This window comes from Peromyscus eremicus, chromosome 7 (genome assembly GCF_949786415.1).
Source record: "Peromyscus eremicus chromosome 7, PerEre_H2_v1, whole genome shotgun sequence".
Taxonomy (NCBI): Eukaryota; Metazoa; Chordata; class Mammalia; order Rodentia; family Cricetidae; genus Peromyscus; species Peromyscus eremicus.
The window spans coordinates 17,701,660-17,729,029 of NC_081422.1; the positions used below are offsets into that span (position 1 = coordinate 17,701,660).

The window sequence follows — 27,370 nt, forward strand, 5'->3', positions numbered from 1 at the left end:
TCTACTTTGGGAGTGCTGGGATTGAAGGCGTCACTACTGGACTAGCTATTTTTATTTTTTGAGACAGGCTCTTTTAGGTATCTTAGCTGACTTTGTACTCCCTGTAGAGCCAAAACTCCTGATTTCTTGTGTCTCCCTCCCAAAGCTGGGATGAAAGGTATGTATAAGTCGGCCCAGCCTATTTATATTTCTGGAAGACTTTTTTTTTTTTTTTGGTTGTTCTTATTTTGCAACAGTATCTTGGGCAGTCTGGGCTGGCCTTGAACTTGCTATGTAGCCAAAGATGGCCTGAAACTTCTGGTCCTCCTGCCTCTACTTCCCAAGTGCTGGGATGACAGGTGATGGTCACCAGGCCAGGCCTTACCCCTCAGTTCAGAAATGCGGCTGTGGAGGCTCTGTGTCATGAACTGCCCGGCACACAGCAGGTGCTCAATACATGAGCTATTATTATCTCTGTGAACTGTGGCTGCTGTTTAGGAGTGCTTACCTTGGAAACCAGTGCTCGCTGGGTGGCGAGGCCATGCTGCAGGAAGAGGGCACTCTGGGCACTCCCCAGACTGTACAGAACGACTTTCAGCACGGCACTCAGGACGCTCTCACGGGCCTCGGACAACATCACCGTCTTCATGGAGGGGTGTTAAGAGACAAGGATGGTTATGGGGTCTGGGAAGCTGAGGGATTATGGGGCCATGACGGAATGAGAGGTCAGGACAGACACTGGATCAAGTCACACCTGTACAATGATCTCCAGCATGTCCAGAACCACTAGGCTGGCCTCTGTAGCCAGATTTCCATCCACCAGGGCTTCATGTTCCATTTCATCCTTGGTCCTGGAGGGCAGGGGTGACCTTGTGAAGCCACTTGGAGTCAGACCCCACGACACAGCAGAGCAGAGCCCTCTCCCACCCTCCGCTTGGTCCTCAGCTTGAAGAAGTCAAGAGATGGAGAGCAAGAGCGAGGTGTGGCTCAGTGGTAGAGTCCCTGCCTAGAACCCCCAGTGAGGGGCTGGGGTGTGGCTCAGTGGTAGAGCCCCTGCCTAACATTGGTAGGATCTAGGGCTTGATCCCTAGACCCACTTAAAGGGGTAAAAAAGAAGCAGGGCTAGTTAGACAGGTTTTGGTTATTAGGAGTGTGTCCTGAGAAGGGATTAAGGTAGGTCTCACGGGACAACTTTTTTTTTATTTTTGTTTTTTCTTTTGTTTTTTTTTTTTTGGGATAGGGTTTCTCTGTGTAGCTCTGTATGGCCTGGAACTATTTACACTGGGATTACAGGCCTGCACCACCATAGCCTATGAGAACACTCTTATTTGTTTGTTTGGTTTTTTTTTTTTTTTTTTTTTTTTTGGTTTTTCGAGACAGGGTTTCTCTGTGTAGCTTTGCGCCTTTCCTGGGACTCACTTGGTAGCCCAGGCTGGCCTCGAACTCACAGAGATCCGCCTGGCTCTGCCTCCCGAGTGCTGGGATTAAAGGCGTGCGCCACCACCGCCTGGCTGTTTGTTTATTTTTGAGACAAGCCTTCTCTGGGTAGTCCTAGCTGTCCTGGAACTCACTCTGTAGACCAGGCTGGCCGTGAACTCACAGAGATCCGCCTGCCTCTGCCTCCCGAGTGCTGGGATTAAAGGCATGCATCACCACCGCCAGGCGAGAAAACTTGTTTTAAAGTGGCCTGCCTCAGGGGCTTATCATGGTAATGAGAAAGACCCAGCTTTGACCTACTTGTCCACACGGTCCGCGGTCTGTCTCCAGTGGGTGACACTCTTCCGCCAGCGGACATTCTCTTGGTTTCCAAATGGACTTCTCTCTGCCATGCACAATGCGTGTTCAGAGGTGTGTGGAGAGGGAAAGACATGCGTGAGCATGGGGACACACACGCAGGAAGACATCTACGTAGGGTTAAGCAGAGTGACACTGGGCAAAGACAAAACCTGCGCCACCGACACCACCACTAGACCCCACGGGCTGTGGGGACAGGTGGGAGTCACACGTGTCATGTGGAGAGCAGTGACACATGAACCCGTCACCCCTCCCCACTGTCACCTCACCCCTGCTCCGCCGCACCGTCACCCCCCCACTGTCACCTCACCCCTGCTCCGCCGCACCGTCACCCCCCCACTGTCACCTCACCCCTGCTCCACCGCACCGTCACCCCCCCACTTCACCTCACCCCTGCTCCACCGCACCGTCACCCCTCCCCACTGTCACCTCACCCCTGCTCCACCGCACCGTCACCCCTCCCCACTGTCACCTCACCCCTGCTCCACCGCACCGTCACCCCTCCCCACTGTCACCTCACCCCTGCTCCACCGCACCGTCACCCCCCCACTGTCACCTCACCCCTGCTCCGCCGCACCGTCACCCCCCCACTGTCACCTCACCCCTGCTCCACCGCACCGTCACCCCTCCCCACTGTCACCTCACCCCTGCTCCACCGCACCGTCACCCCTCCCCACTGTCACCTCACCCCTGCTCCACCGCACCGTCACCCCTCCCCACTGTCACCTCACCCCTGCTCCACCGCACCGTCACCCCTCCCCACTGTCACCTCACCCCTGCTCCACCACACCGTCACCCCCCCCACTGTCACCTCACCCCTGCTCCACCGCACCGTCACCCCTCCCCACTGTCACCTCACCCCTGCTCCACCGCACCGTCACCCCCCCCACTGTCACCTCACCCCTGCTCCGCCGCACTGTCACCCCCCCCACTGTCACCTCACCCCTGCTCCGACGCACTGTCACCCCTCCCCACTGTCACCTCACCCCTGCTCCACCGCACCGTCACCCCTCCCCACTGTCACCTCACCCCTGCTCCGCCGCACCATCTCCTGCCGTGCCCCGATGGTGCCCAGGATGGCCTCTTCCAGCCGCGCTTTCATGTCCAGGGACTTCTTGAATGTGAGGCTGTTGATCCGCTCAAAAGCCTTTTTCCCCTGAGAAAGCAGAGCGCTGGGGTTGGAGGTGATGTGTGTTCCTTCTGCTAGGACCCGAGGTAGCCTAGTCCTTCTGCTCAGGGCAATTCCTACCTCCAGGGCCTCTGCCCGAAGACACAACGCAGCCTCCTCTCCAAAATCTCACCAACCCCAAATTCTCTTCCTCCTCCCCACTGTCCTCCTCCTCCCCACTGTCCTCCTCCTCTCCACTGTCCTCCTCCTCACTATCCTCCTCCTCCCCCCTCCTCCTCCCCACTCTCCTCCCCCTCCCCACTCTCCTCCTCCTCCCCACTGTCCTCCCCCCCACTGTCCTCCTCCTCCCCACTGTCCTCCTCCTCCCCACTGTCCTCCTCCTCTCCACTGTCCTCCTCCTCACTATCCTCCTCCTCCCCCCTCCTCCTCCCCCCACTCTCCTCCCCCTCCCCACTCTCCTCCTCCTCCCCACTGTCCTCCCCCCCCACTCTCCTCCTCCTCCCCACTGTCCTCCTCCTCCCCACTGTCCTCCTCCTCCCCACTCTCCTCCCCCCTCCTCCTCCTCCCCACTCTCCTCCTCCTCCCCACTGTCCTCCCCCCCCACTCTCCTCCTCCTCCCCACTGCCCTCCCCCCCCACTGTCCTCCTCCTCCCCACTGTCCTCCTCCTCCCCACTGTCCTCCTCCTCCCCACTGCCCTCCCCCCCCACTGTCCTCCTCCTCCCCACTGTCCTCCTCCTCCCCACCACACTTCTTCCAGCACCTGCAAACTAAGCACTATGTTACAGACTCCCTTGCAGCTTTCCACCTTCTCTCCTTCCTTCCCTCTCTAACTTTCTCATTTTCTCATTTGGCCTTGAATTCACTATGTAGCCGAGAATGATCTTGACTTCCGAATCTGCTCCTTCACCCAGGAACTAGGACGACAGGCTTATGCGGCCTTCCCTCCTCTTCCCTCCTCACTCTCCTTCATCCTGGGATGGATGGACCTCATGCATGCTAGTCAAGCACTCTATGACGGACCACACCCCCAGTGCAGCGTTCTATTCATGAAGTCATGCGTCACCTTACTCCAAAGCTGAGGACAGCCACAGTTCACCTTTCACCCCCAGTTCATACAAGCCCTTGGACAGACAGTCTGCCCCTGAGCTCCGGGTGTGTGCTGAGCTCAGCCCCACCTCAGCCTCACCCCACCCCCTCACACCTTGTACTCAAAGGCAGCCAGACAGAGGTAGAGCAGGTCGAGGAGGCGTCCCAGCTGGGGCAGGGCCAGGTCAGCAGTCCAGCGCTGCAGAAGGGCTGCCTCTGCATTTTTCAAGACCCACAGCACACACACCAGCAAGGTCCGGCTGGACTCAGCAGAGAGGAGACAGCCTGAGCGCGCTGCCTGGGTGCGGAGGGAACAGAGTCAATTTTATTTTCCTTATACACGGTGAACTGTGGCCAACTGTATCTCATGCCATGACACCCTTTCTGTTTTGTTGGAGACACAGGCTGGTGTCCAACTCACAACATAATCTGAAGATGGCTTTAAACTTCTGATCCTCCTGCCTCCACCTCCCTCCTCGTGCTTAGATCACAGGTGTGCACCACTACATGCAGTTTATGTGGTGCCGGGCCTTTGTGAACGCCAGGCAAGCACTCTGCCAACTGAGCCACATCCCCAGCCAACAACGTGGGCTTGAGTTCAAAGGTCTCATGGGGATGAGCCTCAGACTTACTGTTGAGGGGCCCTGGGAAATGCTGGTACGAGAGCCAGGAGCCAGAGGTCCCCCAGCAATGGCCATGGCCACAGATGGGTTGATGGTGCCCCCAATGTCCGCTTCACCTTCTGTGTCTGAGTCCAGCATGGAGGCCAGTCTTGACCGCTGCCCTGAGCCCTCTAGAGGCAGAACAGGACATGAGAGAATGAGGCACTGGGAAGCACCTTGCTTTAGTCAGAGTAGTGGCACATGCCTTTAATCCCAGTACTCAAGAGGCAGTGGATCTCTGAGTTCAAGGCCAGCCTGGTCTACAGAGTGTAGTTCTCTACACAGAGAAATCCTGTCTAGAACACCCCCCCCAAAAAAAATAATAACTGTTGCTTTCATTCCAAATTTCCAGTATCCTCTGACATCAGCCATCCCAGACCAGGCCAGGTCAATCGTTTCCTATGGCTCACATTGAATCTTTGGACTTAAACTATGTTACTGTGGACACAGCTCTATAGTTAACACTGAGAACACAACTTGAGGATTGGGCTGGGAGTGCTTCTCAGCCTCCTGACTACTGGTCACAGGGCATGTGCCATGACACCTGGCTGCCACCGACAGATAACAGGTATTCTGAACCTAAGGAAAACTCTAGCCCCACCCAGCTTGGTGCAGTTCCAGCTTGACAGGGGAGGTGGGAGCTATCTATCCATCTAGACACTAAAAGGACCACCCTCCCTGGACCACCGCTCCCGACTGCAGTTTTCATATACAATGTCCAAAGAGAACACAAAATTATAAGACGTGTAGCAAGACAGAAAAATATGGGCAATTGACCAAGACATCGCAAGTAGACACAGAGAAGAAAGAGTAAATGTCCCTTAGCAAGCAACGCCTTTACAGGAAGAGCCAGAGAAGGACAGAAGTGGGTTCAAAGATAAAGAATTCCAAAATAAAGCTAGAGGGCCAGTGAGGTGGCTCAGCCTTAAGATGGCCACGGCTGCGCCTGATGACGTACACTGGGATCTCCATGACCCACGTGGGCGGAAGGAGAGAACTCACTCTCACAGTGTCCTCTGACTTCCATATGTTCATGTGTGTGTCTACACACATACTCAGAAAACAAACAAATACTTTTTTTTAATGAAAAATAGGGAGCTGGAGAGATAGCTCAGTGGTTAGGAGCACTGGCTGTGGCTGGACCTGGTGGCGCACGCCTTTAATCCCAGCACTTGGGAGGCAGAGGCAGGCGGATCTCTGAGTTTGAGATCTGGTCTAAATAGCAAGTTCCAGGACAGCCAGGACTACATAGAGAGACTCTGTCTCAAAAGACCAAAATAAATAAATAAAAGAGCACTGGCTGCTCTTCCAAAGGACTCAGGTTCAATTCCCAGCACCCACATGGCGATTCACAACTTATAACTCCGGTGCCAGGGTTCTGATACCCTCTGGCTTCTGTGGGCACCAGGTATGCATATGGTACACATACATACACGCAGACAAAAGTCATACACATGAAACAATATAAAAAAATGACAAAAACAAATAAAATTGGAATGTATGAAAAAATTAAATCAAATTAGGCATTTTATAAGTTAAAAGATACAGTGTCTGAAATTAAGAATTTGGGCTTGGGGATGGCTCCGGGGCTAAGCATTTGCCACGCATGCATGAGGACTGGAGTTAAGGTGCCCAGCACTCACATAAATGCCAGATGGACATGGCAACACGCTTGTAATTCCAGCCTGAGAAGGTGCAGACCTGGGATCCAGAGCAAGCTGGCTAGCGAGACGAGCCCTGGCAGCAAGCTCCAGGTCTGCCCGACGAGGCCCTGCCTCAGCGGGTAAAGTGGGAGAGTGATCAAGGCTGACTCCTGACATCACACTCGGGCCCTCACACGCATGTGTATACACACATACACACACACACACACACACACACGCACACACTGCACACACACACATGCACAACACATGCGCGTGCGCACGCACACGCGCACACGCGCACACGCGCACGCGCACACACACGCACGCGCACACATACGTGCGCGTGCGCACACACACACACGCGCGCGTGCACACACACAATGGACGGGGGTTGGCTGAAGACAGATGAAGGTAACAGAAAGCACGGGCAAACGGCAGACACAAAGAAACACTCTAACATGAGCCACTGCAGGAGAGAGAAAAGGAAGCAGGGAAAAAAATTTAGAAGAGCTGAGAATTTCCCCATTCTTAGGAAAGGCATGAATCTACAGGTCCCTCTGTACCCAAGCAACTGCCCTAGAGTGTTCCTGAATGCCATGAAGAAACACTTGCAGCTAAGAACAGACTCATGAGCAAAGACAAGAGCACTAGGCCGTCCTCTCTGCTGCCTGCTTCCCACTGAGCCTCCCCCTTCCTGTCAGAAGGCAACACATGTCATCAGGAGGCCCCTCGACACCCGGGCTGACGACAATTCTCCACGTGTGTTTCTTTATCATAACGGATGCCAACACGGTTTCACTTTCCAGGGGAGACTTAAGGTTCGGAGAGGTAACTAACTGACTTGGTGCGGATGCTGTGAGAGCCTGACCCTGCGCCACTCACCCTCAGGCTGACCAGCCACCCCCCAATCTGATTCTCCCACCCCACATCCCGAGATCAACTCTCTGGCCCATGAAACCCCATCTTCCCAGCCCTCTGACCGGCAAAGCCATGCAGCCGTGGCAGTGTGTCCCTGGCAAGGGAGAGCAGGGGCAGGTACAGCTCGGCCACTTTGGCCTTCACGGTGGGCTCTGTGTAGCGGGAGTCAACATCGTGGCTGCAGAGCAGGCTGTGTACGGCGCTAATGGCCTTCTTGTGCAGAAGGGACGCCCTGTGGAGTGACAGGTTGCTCAGCATGATGCAGACATGGCCCCCGGCCCACGTCAGTCTCCGCTGGCCACACCCAGGCCCCATGCTCACCCCTCAGCGTCGGGCTCCAGGGCTAGGGCCAGTTCTGTCAGCAGGAGCCCAGACAGGAAATGCTGCTGCCTGAAAGGTCCGCTTAGCTCAAACATGCTGGTCACCTTAGGGTCAGGGGCCTGGCTGGAGAAGGTGGAGCTCTGCAGATGATAGAGTGGATGCCCAGGGTCAAGGGTCAGAGGTAAAAAGTCACCACCATGGCCACCATGGTGGTAACTGAAATTAGCACCAAGAGCTGGAGATGAGTGGTCGGGAGGGAGAGATGAACCCACAGATCCTAAATCTGGATATTTCCCACTTTCCCCTCCTAAAAGCACTTCCGGAGGAGCCAGGAAGAGGGCTCAGGCAGGAAGACACTCTCCACTAAGCCTAACAAGCTGAGTTTGATCCCCGAGGCCACACAGTGGACGGAGAGTACGCACTCCTGTGAACTGTTCTGAGTGCCACACTATCATCACAGCGCACAGATGCCCCCCAACAAAGCAAATAAAACTTTAAATGAGAAATATCTCCCAAGGAAGTGCCATCGTGATATTTTGCTCACTTACTGTAAGATGACAATATCAGTGCAATAGTACTGTCAGCGGGCGTAGGGTTAAAGGTCAGAGGAACTGGAGAGATGGCCCAGCAGTCGAGAGCACTGGCCGCTCTTCCAGAGGACCTGGGTTCAATTCCCAGCACCCACATGGTGGCTCACAACCACCTGTAATGCCAGTTCCAGGGGACCAAGTGCCCTCTTCTGGCCTCCACCAATACCAGGTGGTGCACAGTCATACAGATAAAATAAGTAAATCTTTAAAGGAATAACCCATCCATGAGGAGTTATGACATGGAGTCGAAACTCAGAAGGCTGAGAAACAGCAGCCTGAATGCAAGTCCAAGAATTGAATTTGGAGACCAAAAGGAGTCATTTTTTCCTTGGAAATCTCTGAGAAGTCATGGGTGAAGACAGAGGTGAAAAGTCAAAGGTCAGGGGTGTGCCAGGGCAGGGGACCAGAAGAGAGTGAACAGAAATGTATCAGATGGGTTGAAGATGTGCCACTTCAGGCGAAAAGGGGGAGGAGGAGGCCCACCTACCTGGGAAGTAGTGGAGGACACCGAGGGGGAGGGGGAGGCTGGGGGCGACAGGGGGCAGCAGGGGAGGTTAAGGGTCACATAGTGCTCATGGCTACACAGGATGCGGGTGAAGTCCATCCGGAGGGTTAGCAGTGCAGCTGGGTTGGGGGCAGACTGCAGCCGAGTGGTCACCTGCAAGGCAGGGGATGTCCGGGTGACATCAGCATCCCCGTGCCCACAGACTCCATGGGTCCCACGACGCCATCTGCCACACCCCCACCCTCCACCATGCATACCTACCTGCTTGTAGTGAGCTCGTACCAGGCTGAAGATGTAGCCTCGGTCCGCTATGGACAGGAGGTCACTGAGGAAGAAGGCCAGGCTGGCATTCAGCCGTTCAGCCAGCTCCATGTCCTGGGGACACAGGTCCTGTCAGTCCACACTGACAGTGCCCAGCCTGGCTCACCTCTGCATGACTTCCTTAACTCCCTCACTGCCTTCCTCCTCCTCCGCGATCCACTCACAATACTCATTTTGCTTTATTTTTATTATTTGCGACAGGGTCTCCCTGTGTAGCCCTAGCTGACCTAGAGCTCACCACGCTGGTCTCAAGTGCACAGAGGTCCACCAGTCTCTGCACCCCAGAGCTGGGATCAAAGGCCGCCACGTCACACTCAGTCCCACAATACAGTTTTCTTTCTTCTCCCACCCAGAGTTTGATAACCTACTCTCTACGTCCAGACTTCAGAGTTCAACAGGATACATTTCCCAGGCTCCCTTGCAGCTGATCTGACCATACTCTGGCCAATGAGATCAGAGAGGAGGCGAGGTACTCTTCATTGCTTGAAACCTCTGCTGGACGGAGAGGGCCTGGGCCAAACTCTGGAAGCCCTGCAGCCTACTTACGTACAGAGAAACACTTGGATTCTGTTTGAATGCTGTGTTCCAGCGAATCAATGTGCTCTAACGGTACACCACCAGTAATCATTTAATGAGCATCTATTGAGCACCTACTGTGTGCCCAAGCTGTGAAGGAAACATATGGTCCTGGCTGCTAGTCCAGCAGTCTTAGAGGAGTGATAAAGCTAGTATCACACAGCCCAGGCTAACCTCAAGCTTGTGATTCTCCTGTCCCAACCTCTCAAATGCAGCGGCCACAGGCATGCACCACCACACCTGGCTGGGATGCCTTAAGTATGGAGCCAGATACAGCTGGTGTTCATTACATGCCAAAGGAATGCGTGAAAGTGTGGTGCCCATCACCAGTGACACTTATGTCAGCGCTGGGAGCTGCTCCAGGGACACCAAGGTCGCTGGCATTGTGTAACAAGGGCAGCATTTCCCAAACCTGAAATGTCCCTATCACATCCTCAAATGACATCTCTTTAAAATCCAGGACAGTTGACCATGGCGGCACACGATTTTAATCTCAGTGCTCGGGAGCCAGGTGGTTCTCTTTGAGTTGGGAGCCAGGCTGTCTCCATAGCAAGTTCCAGGCCAGTCTGGGCTACAGGGTGAGACTGTCTAAAAATAAGGTAAAATCAGAAGAGATAGGCTGGCAAGCTGGCTGAGGGTGAACGTGCTTGCTGCCAAGCCTGACGTCTGGAGTTTGACCCACATGATGGAAGCAGAACTGCCGCCCACGGACAGTCTTCTAACTTCCACACATGCACCGTGTTTCACACACCCACACAACACAACAGATAAATAAATGCAATTTAGCCGGGCGGTGGTGGCGCACGTCTTTAATCCCAACACTTGGGAGGCAGAGGCAGGCGGATCTCTGTGAGTTCGAGGCCAGCCTGGGCTACCAAGTGAGTTCCAGGAAAGGCGCAAAGCTACACAGAGAAACCCTGTCTCGAAAAAGAAACAAACAAACAAAAAAAAATGCAATTTAAAAAATCAGGATATGGGGCTGGAGAGATGGCTCAGTGGTTAAGGCTTGCTCTTCCGACAACCTGGGGTTTGATCCTCAGCACCCACATGGCTGCTTACAACCATCTGTAACTCCTGGACCAGGGGATCCAAAGTCCTCTTCTGGCCTCCGAGGGCACTGAGCATAGCGCACTGGCCAAGCACTCATCCACATAAAATTTTTTTTAAAAATTTCTTTTTGGCTTTCTGAGACAGGGTTTCTCTGAGTGGCCCTGGCTGTCCTGGAACTCACTCTGTAACCCAGGTTGGCCTGAACTCAGAGATCCTCCTGCCTCTGCCTCCTGAGCTCTGGGATTAAAGGTGTGCGCCACCACTAGCCAACTTAATTTTTTTTAAATAAAAAAAATAGGAGACACTTTTGCAGAATATGGTTGGATGGAGTAGGGCAATGGCTATTATGTCTGAGGGGAGCTTTCTCTCTGGCCCCCATACACCCCCACAGAAGAGGGTGACTCGGATTCAAATCCTTTTACCTCTCCTTCCCCAGTAGCCTGGTACCAGGTTACGCTATTCTGCACTCTCTGCCTCAGTTTCCCTATCAGTAAAGTAGAGATAACATTCACACTTCATGGATGGCTGTGATCCAGCTGGAAGCATACAGAAGGTGCTCAATGAATGCTCCCATAAGAATACTGTGATCAGGACTGCTGTTTGCCTAATTCCTGTGGGGACTGGAACTGGTGATCCTGGGGCCTCGACGATCATCAGGGCCTCAGAATAGCAACATTCGTTTACTATGTTCCTACTGTATACTGGTACTAAGCTGAGGGACACAGGGTGTGCCCCACATCCTCCATGTCCTCACCAACTCTTACTCTCCCTTGACTCCTCTACCTCAGCCACGCTCACCCTCACTGCCCAGGACTCTCCCTTGACTCCTCTGCCTCAGCCGCGCTCACCCTCACTGCCCAGGACTCTCCCTTGACTCCTCTGCCTCAGCCACGCTCACCCTCACTGCCCAGGACTCTCCCTTGACTCCTCTGCCTCAGCCGCGCTCACCCTCACCGCCCAGGTGCAAACCTGCCCCAGGACCCTTGCACCTGGCATCCCTCCTGCCCGCAGCTCCAGGCCTCACCCACCTCACCTTGCACTTTTCCTCTAAAGCTGCTTTGTGAGGGCAGGGGCTTGGCCTGTCTTGTTTACTACTGTGCCACTCCATGCAGCCAGGGCTACGCACGCCATAGGTACTTGAGAAAGAGACCACGGACGCACAGACGCACGTGGCACACCCCATCTCTGACCGCAGCCCTGGTCTGCCACCTGGTCACTTTCCTCCGAGAGCCCCAGTCCCTCCTCACCTTATGGACTCGGGTGATGACTTCCAGGCCCACAGAGGCCACCAGGGCTGCAATGTCGTCCAGGAAGCGCCCAGGGAAGCGCAGCTTTCGGGGAGTGTCCAGTCGCTGGCCCAGGAGCAAATGTAGCTGCATGCTTTTGATCTGGGGGTGAGGCGAGTTGAAAGGCTGAGGGCAGGGCGGTCCCATGGGAGGCCCTGGAGTGCTGTGGGAGGAGCTTCAGATACATAGCGGGGGCTTGAGAGGAACTGGGGTGCTGGACTGACAGATGGGGCACTACAGGCCAGGAAGGGGACCTAAGTGGCTCTGAGCTAAGTAGCTGCAGCTGAAGCGTGGTCTGGGTTTGACAGAAGGGGCGGAGCTTTAGCACCAAGAACAGTGGGCTTGGGGCCCGGAGAGATGGCTCAGTGGTTAAGAGCACTGGCAGCTCTTCCAGAGGATCTGAGTTCAATTCCCAGCACCCACATGGTGGCTCTCGGCCATCTATAATGGGATCTGATGCCCTCTTCTGGCAAGCAGGTGTACATGCAGACAGAGCACCATATACATTTAAAAAAAAAAGAACAGTGGGCTTAAGGGGTCCCGAGGAGGTGGAGCCTGAGTGGGGGGCAGTGGGAAGGATTTGAGGAGCAGGTGGGGACCACGGTGGAGCCTCAGAACCCGGAGTTTTGTGGGTGTCTGAGTGTACATGCCTGCAGAGCCCTGCCCCCACCTCTTGTTGGAGACGGGTCTCACTGAGGCTGGAGCGCCCTGATTTGGCTGGGCTGGCTGGTCCACAAGTACCAGGGACCCTCCTGTCCCCGCGTTCCCAGTGCCGGGGTTACATTAGTCCGGCCTCCTCTGTCACATGTTCTGGGGCTCTAACTCTGGTCTTCAAGTGTGTGACAAGTACCTTTCTCTAACTTTCTCCCCGGCCTCCTGGAGGATTATGGGGGATGGGCTGGCGGGGACAAGGCCAGCAGGCACTGGGGGAGAAGACACAAAGACACACTTGAAGGAATCTGGGGGGTCTGCAAGCCTGACCTCTCAGTACTCGGTGTCTCTTGGAGGAAGGAGGCCCCATCTCTGGGTTGAGGAGTCCTCTCTAAAGAGGGGGTTCACTGTCAAGGTGACCTCCATCTCTCCTTACAGAAGAGCCTCAAGGCTGTTTCTTAGGGTTTCAAGTGCAGTTTCGAGGCACTTTCTCTCAAAGGTCTCCCAGGGCGGGGAAGTCCTCACCATGAGCCGGAAGAAGAACCAGGCATGCTGTACGGCCACCTCTCGGACAGCACTGCCGCTCACGACCCACTGCAGAGCCAGCTCCTCGTGCAGCAGCTGTGGGCGGGGCCAGGGTTACCGAGAGCCAGGTGCTACCCTCCCACACACCCAGGGGAGGCGTGACTGGGGGGTGCAGCCCGAAGCCTGGTTGGGGGTCAGAGCAGCAGGAGGCCATGCGGGGTGGGGTGAGAGCAGATTCCAGCCCTGGCTGGGCTCTGGATGTGGGGAGGAGCACTGGACCCCTTGCTGTGGGGCAGCGGGGTGGACGTCAGACCAGCCACCCTAGTCCCCCCTCTACCTTCTGCACAGTGTATCTTGGCTGAGGGGCTGGCAGGGCCGAGGAGGAGGCCTCGAGGTAAGAGGAGGCTCGGGTAGAGTTGCGGTCGATGGCCTAGGATGGATGGGATGGAAGCATGGGATGGCAGAGTGAGTTAGTGATGTGGATGGGAACAGAGATGAGGCTACAGGACGGAGGAAGGGTCAGTCCTTGTGGGCATGGGCAAAGAGAGAGATGGGACTTGGTCAGCACGAACAGAGGAGGGATTTATGTTAGGGTTTGAGCACATCGCCAGAAACTTCATCCATGTGTTCGAGAGTTTGTGTTTGGTTTTTTTGAGACAGGGTCTCATGTAGCCCAGGCTGGCCATGTTGATGGCATTTGGTGGGTAGGTGACTAGCATGAGGTGAGGCTATGAGGGTGGCACCCCTAACAGTAGTATTAGTGGCTTCAGAAGAGGAAGAGAAAGGCAGGCGAGGTGGAGCACACCTGTAATCCTAGTGCTGAGGACGCTGAGGCAGGAGGATTGTGAGCTCCAAGTCAAGACGGACCCTGCCTCACAATAGGGAAGGAGAAAGAAAAAGAAGGAAGAGAGGGAGGGAGGGACAGGAGGAGGGAGGGAGAGAAGAGGGGGGATGGAGAAAGTAGGGGAGAGAAGGGAGAGGCCCGAGTTAGCTCACTGCCTCTGTCACCATGGGCTATCCTTCACCACATGATATATCAGGAAGAGGCCTGTGCTCTGGAGCTTCACTTAGCATCCGGAGGCATGAATTAACTAGTTACTCTTTGTTCTTCAAGACAGGGTTTCTCTGTGTAGCTTTGCACCTTTTCCTGGAACTCACTCTGTAGCCCAGGCTGGCCTCGAACTCACAGAGATCCGCCTGGCTCTGCTTCCCGAGTGCTGGGATTAAAGGCGTGCGTCACCACCACCTGGCTAGTTACTCTATAAATGGCCTGGCCTTGAGTACTTTGTTCTAGTAACAGAATGGACGGAGACAATGGGCGGGGCCACACAGGCAGAGAGGGCAGAGGGAGAGACAGGTCTGTGTGAATGGGTTTGTGGATAGAAGGAGAACCCTGCGCATGGCCAGGGCGCTGTGGGAGGACATGGGACAGTGTAGGTGAGGGCAGGTGAAGGAGCAGTGGGAATCAGATGTGTTCAGAGAAGAGGGAGCTGGACACGGTGGGGTACACCTGTCATCTCACTGCTCAGGAGGCAGAGGCAGGAACAGTGTGACTTCCAGGCCATCATGGGCTACAGAGCAAGAATTTGTCTCAAAGCACAAAAGCAAACCAAACAGTACTCCTCAAATCACAAAACAAACAACAAAAACAAGGGCTGGGATCTGGCTCCGCGCTAGAGCACTTGTCTTGGTCTGGGCAAGGCTCTGGGCTCCAGGAAAGGGGTGTGCTGGCAGGGATGGGGCAAGGCTCTGGGCTCCAGGAAAGGGGTGTGCTGGCAGGGATGGGGCAAGGCTCTGGGCTCCAGGAAAGGGGTGTGCTGGCAGGGATGGGGCAAGGCTCTGGGCTCCAGGAAAGGGGTGTGCTGGCAGGGATGGGGCAAGGCTCTGGGCTCCAGGAAAGGGGTGTGCTGGCAGGGAGGGAGGCAGGAGTAACCGTGAAGATGAGGGGATGGTGTCGGGGGAGTGCAGGGCGTGCAGCAGAGACGGGCTGGCCATGGCCCAAAAGTCAGGGCACCACTGCAGACAGGGGGAAGGAATTGGTGATCGGAGGAGGCCAGAGGCACCAGAGGACAGAGGATGAGGTCAAGAGTTAAATGGAAGGGCTTGACCACCAGGTGGAGTGTGTGAACATGGAGGAGGTATGTAGCTACAAGAAAGAAACAGAACAGGAAGAAAGGTAAGAGAGCGAATATAGTATGTGCTGGGACTACAGGCCTGGCCTCCTGCTCCAGCCTTGCTCAGGGCCTCCCAGGGCCTCAGCATGCCCCTCTGTGAAATGGGTACCGTGGTCCAAGCTTCACTCCTTGTCTGGTGTTCTGGGCAGGAGAAAAGGCTCAGTGATGGAGTTGGCTCAGCCACTGGGACTTGAGCACCCCATAGCTGCCATGGCCCATCATGCACTGCTTACTCAGCATGCCTGAGCCAGGCCACACACTCTGAAGACCACTTCCTGCCTGGGACACCACCCTGTTACTACCTGGTCACCTCCTCTCGGCTCCCCAAGGCTTAACTAACCTTTCAGGAAATTGAGGACTGTCCTGATTATATGCATAAAACAAATAAATCTAATATATATTTTTAATGCTGGGGGTGGGTTGGGCCTGGGCCTGAGCTATTGAAGTATTTGCCTAGCTTCCTCAAAGCCCTGGTCATATTCCTAGGCCAGTGTGGCCCAGCCACACAGGCTGAGGACGTGCCTTACCAATGAACTCCGATCGCAGCCTTTTTCTTTTGGGACAGGGTCTCATGTTCTCCAGGCTGGCCTCAAACTCTCTATGTAGCCAAGAATGACTTTAAACTCCTGATCCTCCTGCCTCCATCTCCAAAGGCTAGGTTTACAGGCAGGCGTGTACCACCATGCTTGGTTTATGTGGTTCTAGGGATGGAGCCCGGGCTATGTGTATGCTGGGCCAGCGCTCTACTTGCTGAGTCCCAGTTCCAGCCTGTTAAAGCATCTATGCCAGCACTTCTGAATCTGCTCACTTGTTTGATGGGTGTCTATTTCTGGGATGTCTACTGTAGCTCAGGGGGACCCCACTGGGGCCCCACCCTATGCCCATGCTTGGGACCATGTTGCCAAGCACTTTTCTGAGTCTTTTCTTTGCTTTTGCTGAGATCTCATGTAGCCCAGGGTGACCGTCAACTCCTGCCTCTATCTCCCAAGAGTTGGGACTACAGGCAGGCACCTGAACATCTGGTGTGCTATCTCCATCTTAAAAACCGAGGGACTGGAGAGGCAGCCAATCATCTGGGGCACAGGACAGGGCCTGAGCCAAGGGAGGTGGAGCCCAGGTCTACTGCAGGCAAAGCCCTCCCCATACCAGGTCCCTGGAAGGAGCTAAATTGGGGAAACCCCTTTATGAAAAGAGGTGGGGAGCTCCAGGGGTCCAGGGCTTCACCCTCGTAAGGGCTGTCTATGCCAAGGGGATGGTTAGAAGTCCCTAAGGCAGAGATGGGTTAAAGGATGGGGAACGTCCATGCAGGGCAGCGAAGTTATAGGTGGGTAGATTTACACATGATTTGCACCCATTCACATACCACCACACAATGTTCTGTCTCTGCTGGTCTGTGTTTTTTCTCAATGTTTTTTGTTTGTTTGTTAAGACAGGGTCTCACTGTGAAGCCCTTGATAGCCTGCAACTCACCATTTAGAGCAGGCTGGCCTTAAACTTACAGACATCCACTGCCTCTGCCTCCCAAGTGCTGGGATTAAAGGCGTGCCCCACCACCACCCAGCCTGGCTTCTTAATCTTAATTTTACTTCTTGGTGGTGCTGGCGATGGAACCCAGAACCTCATGCCTGCTACGTGAGAACTCTGTCCGAGCCACACCCCAAACACGCAGTGGCCTAGGTGGTAGCCCAAGGCCTTAGGCTGACCAGATACCTACAACACAGACCTCCACAGCCCCAGACAGTCACGGGCCCTTGCTGTCCCTGAGGGATTAGTTCACTGCAGCCGGGAAGGCGGGAGGAACTCATGCAACGGGGACACACGTGGGGGCAGGTAGGGAGGCACCTGTCTGGGCTCAGCCCCGCAGTACGGGGGCACCCGCCGCAGCACAGCCTTGCTGCCTCCTGGAGCGTAGGCAGAGTTCACCCAGGAGTGGGCGCGGTCCACGCCCTGAAGATACACAGAGAAGGGATGACGTCCCAAGCCGAGCACGGGGAAGGCGGTATGAGAGACCGCGTGGACACTGCCCCAGAGCACACATGTGCCATGCACAAACCTGGGAAATGTGCAGTGTGCATGTGTTTGCACAGTGTGTAACTGCCTGGAGTGCATATGCATTTGAATCCATGTAGATATGAGCATGGAGAGCACGTACATATGTATTCATGTATGTATGTGCACATGGGGCCTGTCCATATGCACTTGTGAATGTATTGCATAGTGTATATGTGTATGTGCAGTGTGTGCATATATCAATGTATGTGTGCACATAGGCTACATATGTATATGCATCGGTGCACATATGTACAAGGGACACACATATCTATTCCTTCATATTAGTGTACATAGGATGCATGTGTACATATACTTTTGTATTAGTGTGTACAGGTTGCATGTGTACACACACCTTTGTATTAGTGTGCACAGGCTGCATGTGTACACACACGTTCATATTAGTGTGCAGAGGCTGTATGTGTACACACACGTTCATATTAGTGTTCACATGCTGCATGTGTACACACACGTTCATATTAGTGTTCACATGCTGCATGTGTACACACACGTTCATATTAGTGTACACAGGCTGCATGTGTATACACACCTTTGTATTAGTGTGCACAGGCTGCATGTGTACATGCACCTAGTGAACCATGGACATCTTTGTTGAGCCAGGCCAAGCCCTTTCTCCCCATTCTCCAGTCAGCTGAACACTGCAGAGTCCCCAGAGCAGCCCTGCAGCTCAGAGCCTCAGCCAGACCACACAGCCGGGCCACACAGCCAGGCCACACAGCCAGGCCACAGCCTTCTTCTGAACAGCGACTTCTGGTTTTCCTTCCTCCATCAGCATGGAGATTCTTCACCCGCCCACCGAGCCCGCAGCCAGGCCTTTGTGGCTGGAGGTTTCGGCCCCCCTTGCCCTACCTTGGTGGCTAGGATGCGGGACACCTCATCGTCCACAGAGCCGGGGACCACGGCCAGGTCAGGGTTGCTGCTGCTGATACTTTTAGAGCGTGTCAGGTAGAGGCTGGTGGGACGGCCAGAGCCGCGGGCCAGTGTGGCGGCCTGTACAGTTGGTGGAGGGACCCCTGAGGAGAGAGGGAACCGTCAGCTCAGCCCCTGCCAGGATGACCCCAGGCCCTTCCCAAACAGCAGCCCTGGGTGAAATCGCTTCCCTTCTCTGAGTTCCCACGTTCTCACTGTAAAATGGAGCTGAACATGGCTACTGCTTCACAGCGACTTGGGGCAGACAGGACACACTGGGCACAGAGCCTGGGGCTGTTCATAGCTGCTGTTCATTAGGCACACATGAGAAAGAGCTAACGTCTCTTTCAGTGCTGGGGATGGAACCCAAGGTCTTGTGCAGGCTAAACGCTTGAGCTACCAGGAGCTTCCCCCCAGCCCGAGTCCCTCTCTCCCTTCCTCTCCTTCTTTCCTTCTCCTTCTCCCTTTCTGTGCCTCCCTCTACGCCCCCCGACCACTCCCCACTCCCCCGAGACAGGGTTTCTCTGTGTAGCCCTGGCTGTCCTGGAACTTGCTCTGTAGACCAGGCTGGCCTCAAACTCACAGAGATCCACCTGCCTCTGCCTCCCGAGTGCTGGGATTAAAGGCGTGCGCCGCCACCACCTGGCCCTCACCACCATTCTTTCTGGTGCTGGGGTTCAAACCCAGTACCTCATGCATACCACTGAGCTACCTTCTCAGACCCCACCAAAGCCAATCTCAGTGAAAGCTCACTGTAGGAAGAACTTTCCAAGATCAATGCCATCTGTGACTATCGGTGTCCTCATGAAGTGAGCACTATTACCCCCTTTTAAAAATGAGAAAACAAACCGGGTGGTGGCAGCACACGGCTTTAATCCCAGCATTCAGGAGGTAGAGGCAGTCAGATCTCTGTGAGTTCGAGGCCAGCCTGGTCTACAGAGTGAGTTCCAGGACAGCCAAAGCTACACAGAGAAAATGCCCCCAAAATAAATAAATAAATAAATAAACAAACAAATAAATAAATGATAAAAATGGGAAAACAGGCTCGGAGAGGTAAGGCCAGGGTCACAGGGCGTCTAGGCAATAGAATGGTCGCTCAACACCAGGCAGCCGGTCTTAAGCCCCTGCTCTTAGCTTCTTGCTGATGGGCTGAATCAGTTGCTGGTCAAGTGTGTAGAAACATGCCCTGGGGCCAGAGCAGAGTGGGTGAGATGGTGTCTACCTGTAAGTCACCCAAGTGAGGTGTCCCCTGCTTAGTGTGCTGTGCTCACCACTGTTTCCTGTGGCCCAGCATTCCCCGCTAACACTCACCGCCTGGCAGGCCGAGGTCACCGCCAGGGAGGCGGAAGGCATAGTGCACATAGGCAGCCAGCAGCGGGCAGTGACCACGGGAATCTTGGACAGTCTCCAGGCTCCGGTGCACAAGGCTGGCTACATGAGCCATAGCTTCAAAGGCCCCTCGGCCCAGGTTCACTGTCGGACAGAGCAAAGGTCAAGTTCCACGGCCCAAAGCCTCTCAGGTCCCCACTCACATTCCAGAAGAGGGGAGGGTAGCTAGGGTGCAGGAGCTCACGGGGATCTTAAAGGACCAGCACTGGGGTGAGGTGCTCTGGGAGTCCAGAGAAACAAATGAACCACAGGAAGAAACTCCGGGTTGGGGAAACAGGCCTAAAACCGCCGTGGCTCACCTATCTGGCCACCAATGATGGGTGGCCGCACAACCAGGCGGACGAGCTTGTCCAGAACATGGTGGGAAAAGGCCACAAGGGGCTCTGGGCTGGCGAGGCGCAGAGTTGCCAAGCTGCCTCGCAGCTCCTGCTCCACGGTGGCCTCACTCAGCACCGTCTCCTTGAGCCGGAATGGAAAGGTCCCTTCTTCTAGAACATGTACCAGGGTGAAGAACTTATCCAAGTAGGGGTCCTAAGGTGAGGGAAGGGCATGGAGTGAGCAGAGAGCGGGGATGGGGGCAGGGGGTGCACACCCCCCACCTGAGTCAGCAATCCAGATCAGATGGACTGAAGTCACGTCCAGTGGCTGGAGGCCAGACCTTTACCAGGCAGTTGCAAGCGCGTCTTGCTCAATCCCGGGGTAGCAGGAGGGGGACAGGCCAGGGAGCCTGGGTTCTCATCCCACCCCGTACCTGCGGGTGCACGGACGATACAGCTGTGAGCTCCACACTGAACACACCCTTGTGACCGTCCACCCAGCGCATGCCCGGCAGCGCCACCTGTGGGAGGGAGGGAGGGAGGGAGGGAGGGGCACAGGCTGACCCTCCCCCATGCATCAGGCCACCAGACCAGGCCGTAGCCCTCGCCATTGCGACACCATGGCCAGAAAGTAGCCCAGCCTGAGGGAGTGGCAGGGTACCCTGTCCCTAAGGGAGCCCTAAGGGCAGGCTGGAAACCCACAGAAACTGAGGGGTATGTTCAGAGTGAAAACTAGCTAGAAAAAGCAATGGCCTAGGAATAGCATTTAAGGGGGGACTTGAAAAGGTCAGACTTGTTCATTAGCTAGTAGAAGGGGAACGGGATGGTGGTAGCAATATAATGGGTTGATGGAGGGGATACACGCCTGTCATCCCAATACTTGGGAGACAGAGGCAAGGATCAGGAGTTCAAGGTCAGCCTTGACTACACAGAATTCTAGGCTTGCCTGGGCTGTGTGTGACCTTGCCTAATAAATAAATAAATAAATAAGTAAATAAGTAAATAAATAAAAATCCCAGGGCCAGCAAGATGTTCCAGTGAGTAGAGGCTCTCACCCACTGGAAGCACCCACCATGTCTAATAACTTGCATCTAAGCCCTGGGACCTGCATGGCAGAGAACAGACTCCGAAAACCTCTTCTCTGAGTTTCACACACGGCACATGAGCCACACCCCCAAAATAACAAATAAAAGAATTATTATGTTTTTAATCACAAAGGGAAGACTGTCAATGGAACAGAGAGGCTGGGGGACAGCGAGAGAGGAGAGGCCTGCGGGGGTATGGAAAGAGACACATGGGATGCAACCGCCCACAGAGACAGTCTGTTGGGGTGGCAGGAGGCACAGGGGACCCCAGGTGCCCACTGAGGCTAAAGGCTCTCCAGGGCACTGAAGGGAGGCAGGAGGAGGCTGTGAGGACAGGGCAATGAAGGAGTGGGTGCTGGGGGCGCAGGCACGTACATCCGGGGTCAGGACGGAATAGCTGGGTGGAGGCTGGTCCACCGACACAGGCAGGCAGAAGGGGCCGGTCCTCAGGCGGCCATGCTGTAGCAGAGGGATCCACTGGGGAGAAGATGAACGGTGAGGGTCAGGTGTGGCCGGAGACCTGGGGGAGGGGTCGGGAGGAAGCTGTGGGGTAACGGTGGCTCACGGTGAAGCCCACGGGCGTCTCCAGGGCCGTTCCCGGCCGGGGCTGGCAGCTGACGTGGTAGAAGGTGAAAAGGAGGTGATGGTTCTCGGTCACGCAGGCCGGAAGTCGCAGCTTGAATTCCTCGTAGAACTCAGGAGACCTGGTGAAACAGGGCCAGGGGCTGGGGGCCAGCTACGGAGCGGGAGTCTCACAGGATGACTCCCTACCTCGACTTACCTCATTTGCATGCCGAAACTTAAGCCTCTGCTCTTCCTGCTCCGTGCATACTCTCCCTACACTCGGCCTCCCTGACCCCCTCAGAGATCCCCAGGGTCAGCCATGTGCAATACCCAACCCTGCATACTTGTTATGATAGACCACTGGTGTGAAGGCCTCTCGGGCGAATTCACTACAGCTAGATTTCCCAAAGATGACCTGTGGGAGGCGGAACATGAGGGACTCGCTGGGGACAACCTCTGCCTGCCCCATCCCCTTCCCTCCAGAGCAGGGTCACCGCACTGACCGGCAAGGCCTGGCTCTGGTCCTCGCCAGCCATGTACTGGATCCGCACGGCCAGGTTGCGCACAGAGCCCTGGCGACTGCTGAAATTGAGGCTGTGTGGGTACACGAAGAGCAGGTTCCTGAAAAAGGAGGAATTGGAGGGCTGGGGACGCAGTCATGGGAGAGAGGGTCTTGAAGCAGGTGCACTGAGGACAGGGTGGGCTGTGGTCCCAGGCATCACAGAGGGTCACGGACAGATGAATCCTCTTTTCCTGTTGTCATTGTTTGGTTTTTCCGAGACAGGGTTTCTCTGTGGAACTCGCTTTGTAGACCAGGCTAGCCCTGAACTCACAGAGATCCGCCTGCCTCTGCCTCCCGAATGCTGGGATAAAAGGCGGACACCACTGCCCCAGCAGTTAAAACCTCTTGATGCACACATCTGGATTCAGGGAGGTACAAGGCCAGACACAGATGGGCATTGAGAGCCGGGGTTTTTTGTTTTGTTTTTTTAATTTGAATTCAAGGTCGTCCTGGTCTACATAGCGAGTTCTAGGCCAGTCAAAGCTACATAGAGAGATCTTGTTCAGAAAAACCCCACAAACAACAACAAGCATTCGAGACAGGGTCTCATGTAGCCCAGGGCAGATTTCAGTCTGCCAGTTAGCTCAGTATGATTTTTAAATTCTTGACGTCCTGTGTCTCCACCTCCAAAGTGCTGGGATGACAGGCATGTGTATTGAGTACTGGGGACAGACGGCAGGGCTTTGTGAAAACTAGGCAAACACTCTTCCAGCTGAGCCCCAGCTCCAGCTCCCGGGGGCTGAGGTCTAAACAGGTAGCCTGGGTGCTGGCGAAGTGGCTCAGCAGTTAAGAGCACCCACTGCTCTTTGAGGATCCAAACTCAATGCCCAGCACCCACATCAGGCAGCTCCAGGGGGACCTGATGCCTCACACCCTGCCCCCAGACACATATAATTAAAACAATAAAACAAACCGTTTACAAAGGTGGTCCAGATAGCCAGGAGGCATGGTTGCCTCCTCACCTCACCACCACCTTGCTGGCCCACTGGAGTTACACAGAGTCTGTCTCTCAGGTGGACACAGAATCAGAACCTGGTGCTGGAGTCCTGGTCCTGCCCCCTCTCCCCAGCTGTCACTGCTCAGCTCCCAGCCCTGTAGGCCTCGGTTGCTCTATCTGTATAATGGGGGCATCTGGCCTGCCACTCAGCCTTTGTGACACAATACCAACAACCAATAACCTCCGAGACAGCCATCACAGCACACCTCTGTGGCACCTTCTGGGTGCCACGCTCCACTCCAAACACTCAGCATGACTAACTCCACGGCCATTTTCTGTGCTGCTGGGGAACGGGACACAGAGTCTGGCACATGCCCAGCAAGCCTTCCACCTCTGAGCTTTACCTCAGTCCTTGTTTTCTTGAGAGAAGAGAGGGTCTAGTTCTGTAGTCCAGGCTGGCCTTGAACCCAAGTTCCTTGTGCCTCAGCCTCCACACCTGATTTACTTACTAACTTTGCATTTGCAATCAATGACTGTTCTTTCCGGGTGCACATAGCGGGTGCTCAACAAACGGTATTACCACACGTGGGACCCCTAGGTGGAAAACGAGGTGCAGTACTTGTCCTGAGTCTTCTAGGAAGTTAAATCAAAATTAGCACCGAGCACAGACTGGGCCAGGAGTCAGGCTTCATAACCTGGGAGGGGGCTGGCATGTCACTCTGGCCCCCCCAGCTGTCAGCCGCGCCCACAGTGACCCCTTGCAGGAAGGAGACAAGGAAAGCGGGTGACACACAGTGCCCGGGAGTTCATGTAAATGGCTGACAGTCGGGAGACTCCAGCCTGCTCCAGTGGCCCCTCTGGGTGACACACTGGCCCCGCTGCGTCAGTGTGTAGAGAGCCATGGCTCATGGAGGCCAGGCCTGGGCTTAGATGGGAAACTGAGGGTCGTGGCGTGCTGCCTGCAGTCATACAGCCCCTGGTGCTGAGATCTAGGGCCTGAGCTCCCCCCTGCCCCACCTCCACCCCACTCCACCCCCGCCACAGCTGGCCCTGAGTTCCAGCCAGCGTGATATCGGCGTGGCCTGCTTAGCCATAGGCCTGATGCAATGGCTGCGCCCCTGCCAGGCCCTTGTGCAACCGTGGCTAACCATTGACCAGGCAGAAGGGGGTTAACGGCAGCCTGTGGAAATAAAAGGTGGCCCACAGCGGCGGCACGGGACCCACACCCCCAGACTGTCAGCCATGGCTGTGCTCGCTCTCTGCCTCCTGTGGGCCTTAACGACAGCAGTACAGCCTGCTCCAGTAGCTCCTCTGGGGGGCCCAGAGCCAGCTCAACATGAAGAGCTGACCCTGCTCTTCCATGGGGCTTTACAGCTAGGCCAGGCCCTCAACGGTGTGTACAGAGCCACAGAGGCACGTCTGACAGAAGCTGGACGCAGCCTGGGCCTCTTTGACCGAGCCCTGGGACTCCTGGGAACAGAGGTCAGTCATGGCCGGGATGCAACACAGGAGCTACGCACCAGCTTGTCGGAGATTCAGGTGGGCACTGGAGCTGGGGTGTTGTTGGATGGATAAGAGTCTGAGGAAAAGTTAAGTCGAGGATGTCCCACTGTCCTGGTTAGCTCATAATAGAAGAAAAGGGATAAAGTGCTAGGTAACCGCAGCCGAACCAGTGACCTCACTGACGCCACGCCATCTGTTGAGCAGGTGGAAGAGGATGTCTTACACCTTCAAGCAGAGGCCACGGCCCTATCGCTGGGAGAAGTGGCCCGGGCCCAGCAAGCTCTATGGGACACTGTACGGAGACTCCAAGTCCAGCTGAGAGGTGCTTGGCTGGGCCAGGCCCACCAAGAATTTGAGACCTTAAAGGTAAGGGGCTCCTAGGTCTGAGAGGGGTACAGCCCTGCTTCCCAGCCAGAAGCCACCTCTGAACCTGAGCCAGAGGACACCCCAACTGTCTGTGGGGTTCTACCCTCAGTGACCTTCTGGGCCTCCATTTTCCCATTTGCAAGTGAGGTAAAGAGCCAGGCATGGTGGTGTTGCCTGTGACCCCAGAACCCTGGGGCAGGGGCAGGGGGGGCAAAGCTTCAAGCCAGTCGTGTCTACCTAGTCAGAGGCCAGCCTGGGCTCCATGGTGACAGCCTGTGCCCAAAAGAACAAAAGATGGATAATGGGTGCTGTGCACACACCTGCAACCCCAGCACTTGGGAATAAAGGGCTGGCCAGGAGTCCAAGGTGGTCTCTAGACAGACATCTGAGCTAAGCTTGTGCCACAGGAGACCCTGTCTCAAAATGAATGAATGAACAATGGGATTGGCAAAGGCGGTTCAGCAGGAAAAGGCCTCGCTGCCAAGCCCAGTGACCTGAGCTCCATGCCCAGGATCCACGCGGTGGAAGGAGAGGACCCACTCCCAAAAGTTGTCCTTGGACTTCCACATTGGTGCTATGGCACTAGAGAAAATAAATTTTAAAATAAGAGCAGGAACAGTCACTTCAGAGCAAAGCTAGAGCCTCAAAGTGCAGGGGCCACGGGAACAACAGGTGCTCAATAAATGCTCGTTACTGTGCTATCTGAGGCCATGTATTGAGAACCCAATCAGTACTATTTGAAGCCCATTTACAAACTATACAAAGCAAGTCCTATCTTAGACACACTTTACAAATGGGGAAACTGAGGCCAGAGGGTCTTAGGCATTTGCTGGGTCATATGGGTTGTAACAGAGAGACCTGGCAGTGGTCAGGAGATGGGAGGTGACCCAGACCCTCAGCTGAGGTTTCTATGCTACCCCACAGGCTCGAGCTGACAAACAGAGCCACGTTTTGTGGGCTCTCACGGGCCACATTCAGCGACAGCAGAGGGAGATGGCCGAGCAACAGCAGTGGTTACGACAGATCCAGGAGAGGTGAGTCTGGTGGAGGACCCACGTTTGGGGGGGCGGGGGGCGGTGCCCAGGTCCACCGAAGGGTGTCCCCACCCCACACTGGCCTTGACGGAGCCGTCTCCCTCCCTAGGCTCCACACGGCAGCCCTCCCGGCCTGAGCCTGCCTGGATGCCACTGAGAACCAGTCACGCCGCTAGGAACATTGAACGTGATCCACAAGGGCCCTGAGCAGGGCAGACAGAGCCGGCTGCCCGCCGGCTGGGCTTGGCCAGTGCACTCCGCTTCCTGACAGAGAGCGGAGACAGGAGCAAGCAGGCGGGAAGGAAGGCAGAAGACAGAGCCCTGCAGAAGAGGGCTGGAGAACGTACACGAGTCCCTTCGTGCCCCCACACACCACAATAAACAGAACAGAGGTTATCTACGCCTGTGCCTGTGCCTGCGTCTGCAAGAATGGGGTCTGGGGCTGGGCTGGGGCTTAGTTGACACAGCACTTGCCCAGCACGCACAGTACCCTGGGTCCCAACTACAGAACCACAACACCGTGGTGCACATGGTCATCTCAGCACTGGGAAGGCAGAGGCAGGGGGATCAGGAGTTCACGGGGAGGCAGACAGGTGGATCTCTAGCCAGTCTATCCTATCTGGCAAGTTCCAGGCCATGAGAGACCCTGTCTGAGGACAAAAAGGTTGGGAGCTGGAGCACACATTGTTCCTGGAGAGGACCCACCCACATTCGATTCCGTCCCTCAGGTCAGGTGGCTCACAGTCACCTGCAACTCCACCTCCTGGGGACCCAAAGTCTCTGGTCTCCTCAGCCAGCACCTCACACAGGCACACATTCCCACATGTAGGTAGGCGTACCTACATGCAAGTGCCTGTTCCCACACACAGGTGCCTGTACCCACACACAGGTGAGTGTTCCCACAGACAGACAGACAAGACACACACACACACACACACACACACACACACACACACACACACACACGGTAGTGTACACTTTTAACCCCAGGACTTGGGAAGTAGAAGAAGACAATCTCTGTGAGTTCCAGGCCAGCCAGGGCTACACAGTGAGACCCCGTCTCAACAAATAATAATAGTAATAATGAATGTTAAAGAAAAAAGATGGGAGCCGGGCGGTGGTGGCGCACGCCTTTAATCCCAGCACTCGGGAGGCAGAGGCAGGTGGATCTTTGTGAGTTCGAGGCCAGCCTGGTCTACAGAGCGAGATCCAGGAAAGGCGCAAAGCTACACAGAGAAACCCTGTCTCGAAAAACAAAAACAAAACAAAACAAAAAAAAAAAAAAGAAAAAAGATGGGGATACTGAGGTGGCTCAGAGGGTAAAGGTGTCACCACGAGCCTGGCAACAGGAGTTCCAGTCTCAGACTCCACACGGCGGAAAAGAACTAACTCTGCAGGTTATCCTCTGACCCCCACGCTT

The 27,370-nt window shown here is 55.2% G+C and overlaps 2 protein-coding genes across 5 annotated transcripts in view; one reads left to right on the forward strand and one right to left on the reverse strand.

The window, feature by feature from the left end:
• Dock6 (dedicator of cytokinesis 6) overlaps nucleotides 1-27,370 on the reverse strand; it is a 59,875-nt gene that overhangs the window by 16,663 nt on the left and 15,842 nt on the right. Inside the window, exons 15-36 of one of the 3 annotated variants that reach the window (XM_059267475.1) lie at nucleotides 22,052-22,169; nucleotides 21,893-21,963; nucleotides 21,550-21,688; nucleotides 21,360-21,461; nucleotides 20,334-20,420; nucleotides 19,882-20,113; nucleotides 19,505-19,666; nucleotides 18,134-18,297; nucleotides 17,057-17,161; nucleotides 13,378-13,470; nucleotides 13,041-13,136; nucleotides 11,826-11,966; nucleotides 8,893-9,006; nucleotides 8,614-8,784; nucleotides 7,537-7,676; nucleotides 7,278-7,447; nucleotides 4,622-4,782; nucleotides 4,105-4,287; nucleotides 2,803-2,929; nucleotides 1,717-1,801; nucleotides 734-830; nucleotides 488-622 (exon numbers count right to left, since the gene is read on the reverse strand). In XM_059267475.1, coding sequence (XP_059123458.1) covers nucleotides 488-622; nucleotides 734-830; nucleotides 1,717-1,801; nucleotides 2,803-2,929; nucleotides 4,105-4,287; nucleotides 4,622-4,782; nucleotides 7,278-7,447; nucleotides 7,537-7,676; nucleotides 8,614-8,784; nucleotides 8,893-9,006; nucleotides 11,826-11,966; nucleotides 13,041-13,136; nucleotides 13,378-13,470; nucleotides 17,057-17,161; nucleotides 18,134-18,297; nucleotides 19,505-19,666; nucleotides 19,882-20,113; nucleotides 20,334-20,420; nucleotides 21,360-21,461; nucleotides 21,550-21,688; nucleotides 21,893-21,963; nucleotides 22,052-22,169 — 2,893 coding nt within the window. The remainder of the gene's footprint in view (nucleotides 1-487; nucleotides 623-733; nucleotides 831-1,716; nucleotides 1,802-2,802; nucleotides 2,930-4,104; nucleotides 4,288-4,621; nucleotides 4,783-7,277; nucleotides 7,448-7,536; nucleotides 7,677-8,613; nucleotides 8,785-8,892; nucleotides 9,007-11,825; nucleotides 11,967-13,040; nucleotides 13,137-13,377; nucleotides 13,471-17,056; nucleotides 17,162-18,133; nucleotides 18,298-19,504; nucleotides 19,667-19,881; nucleotides 20,114-20,333; nucleotides 20,421-21,359; nucleotides 21,462-21,549; nucleotides 21,689-21,892; nucleotides 21,964-22,051; nucleotides 22,170-27,370) is intronic. The other 2 variants (XM_059267474.1, XM_059267477.1) reach the window with 2 other exon arrangements.
• On the forward strand, nucleotides 24,280-26,346 carry Angptl8 (angiopoietin like 8). Of its 2 annotated transcripts, none has more exons than XM_059267478.1 (4): nucleotides 24,280-24,586; nucleotides 24,755-24,916; nucleotides 25,841-25,950; nucleotides 26,060-26,346. In XM_059267478.1, the coding sequence occupies exons 1-4, from the start codon at nucleotides 24,290-24,292 to the stop codon at nucleotides 26,085-26,087; spliced, it is 597 nt and encodes a 198-aa protein (XP_059123461.1). In that variant the 5' UTR covers nucleotides 24,280-24,289; the 3' UTR covers nucleotides 26,088-26,346. The 2 variants fall into 2 exon arrangements, with proteins under 2 accessions (XP_059123461.1, XP_059123462.1); XM_059267479.1 differs by having other exon boundaries at nucleotides 24,280-24,529.

Coding starts and splice junctions, on each gene's coding strand:
- Angptl8 (XM_059267478.1), top strand. CDS start 24,290: ATGGCTGTGCTCGCTCTCTGCCTCCTGTGGGCCTTAACGACAGCAGTA. Junction 24,587..24,754: donor CCAGCTTGTCGGAGATTCAG/GTGGGCACTGGA, acceptor TCTGTTGAGCAG/GTGGAAGAGGATGTCTTACA. Junction 24,917..25,840: donor AAGAATTTGAGACCTTAAAG/GTAAGGGGCTCC, acceptor GCTACCCCACAG/GCTCGAGCTGACAAACAGAG.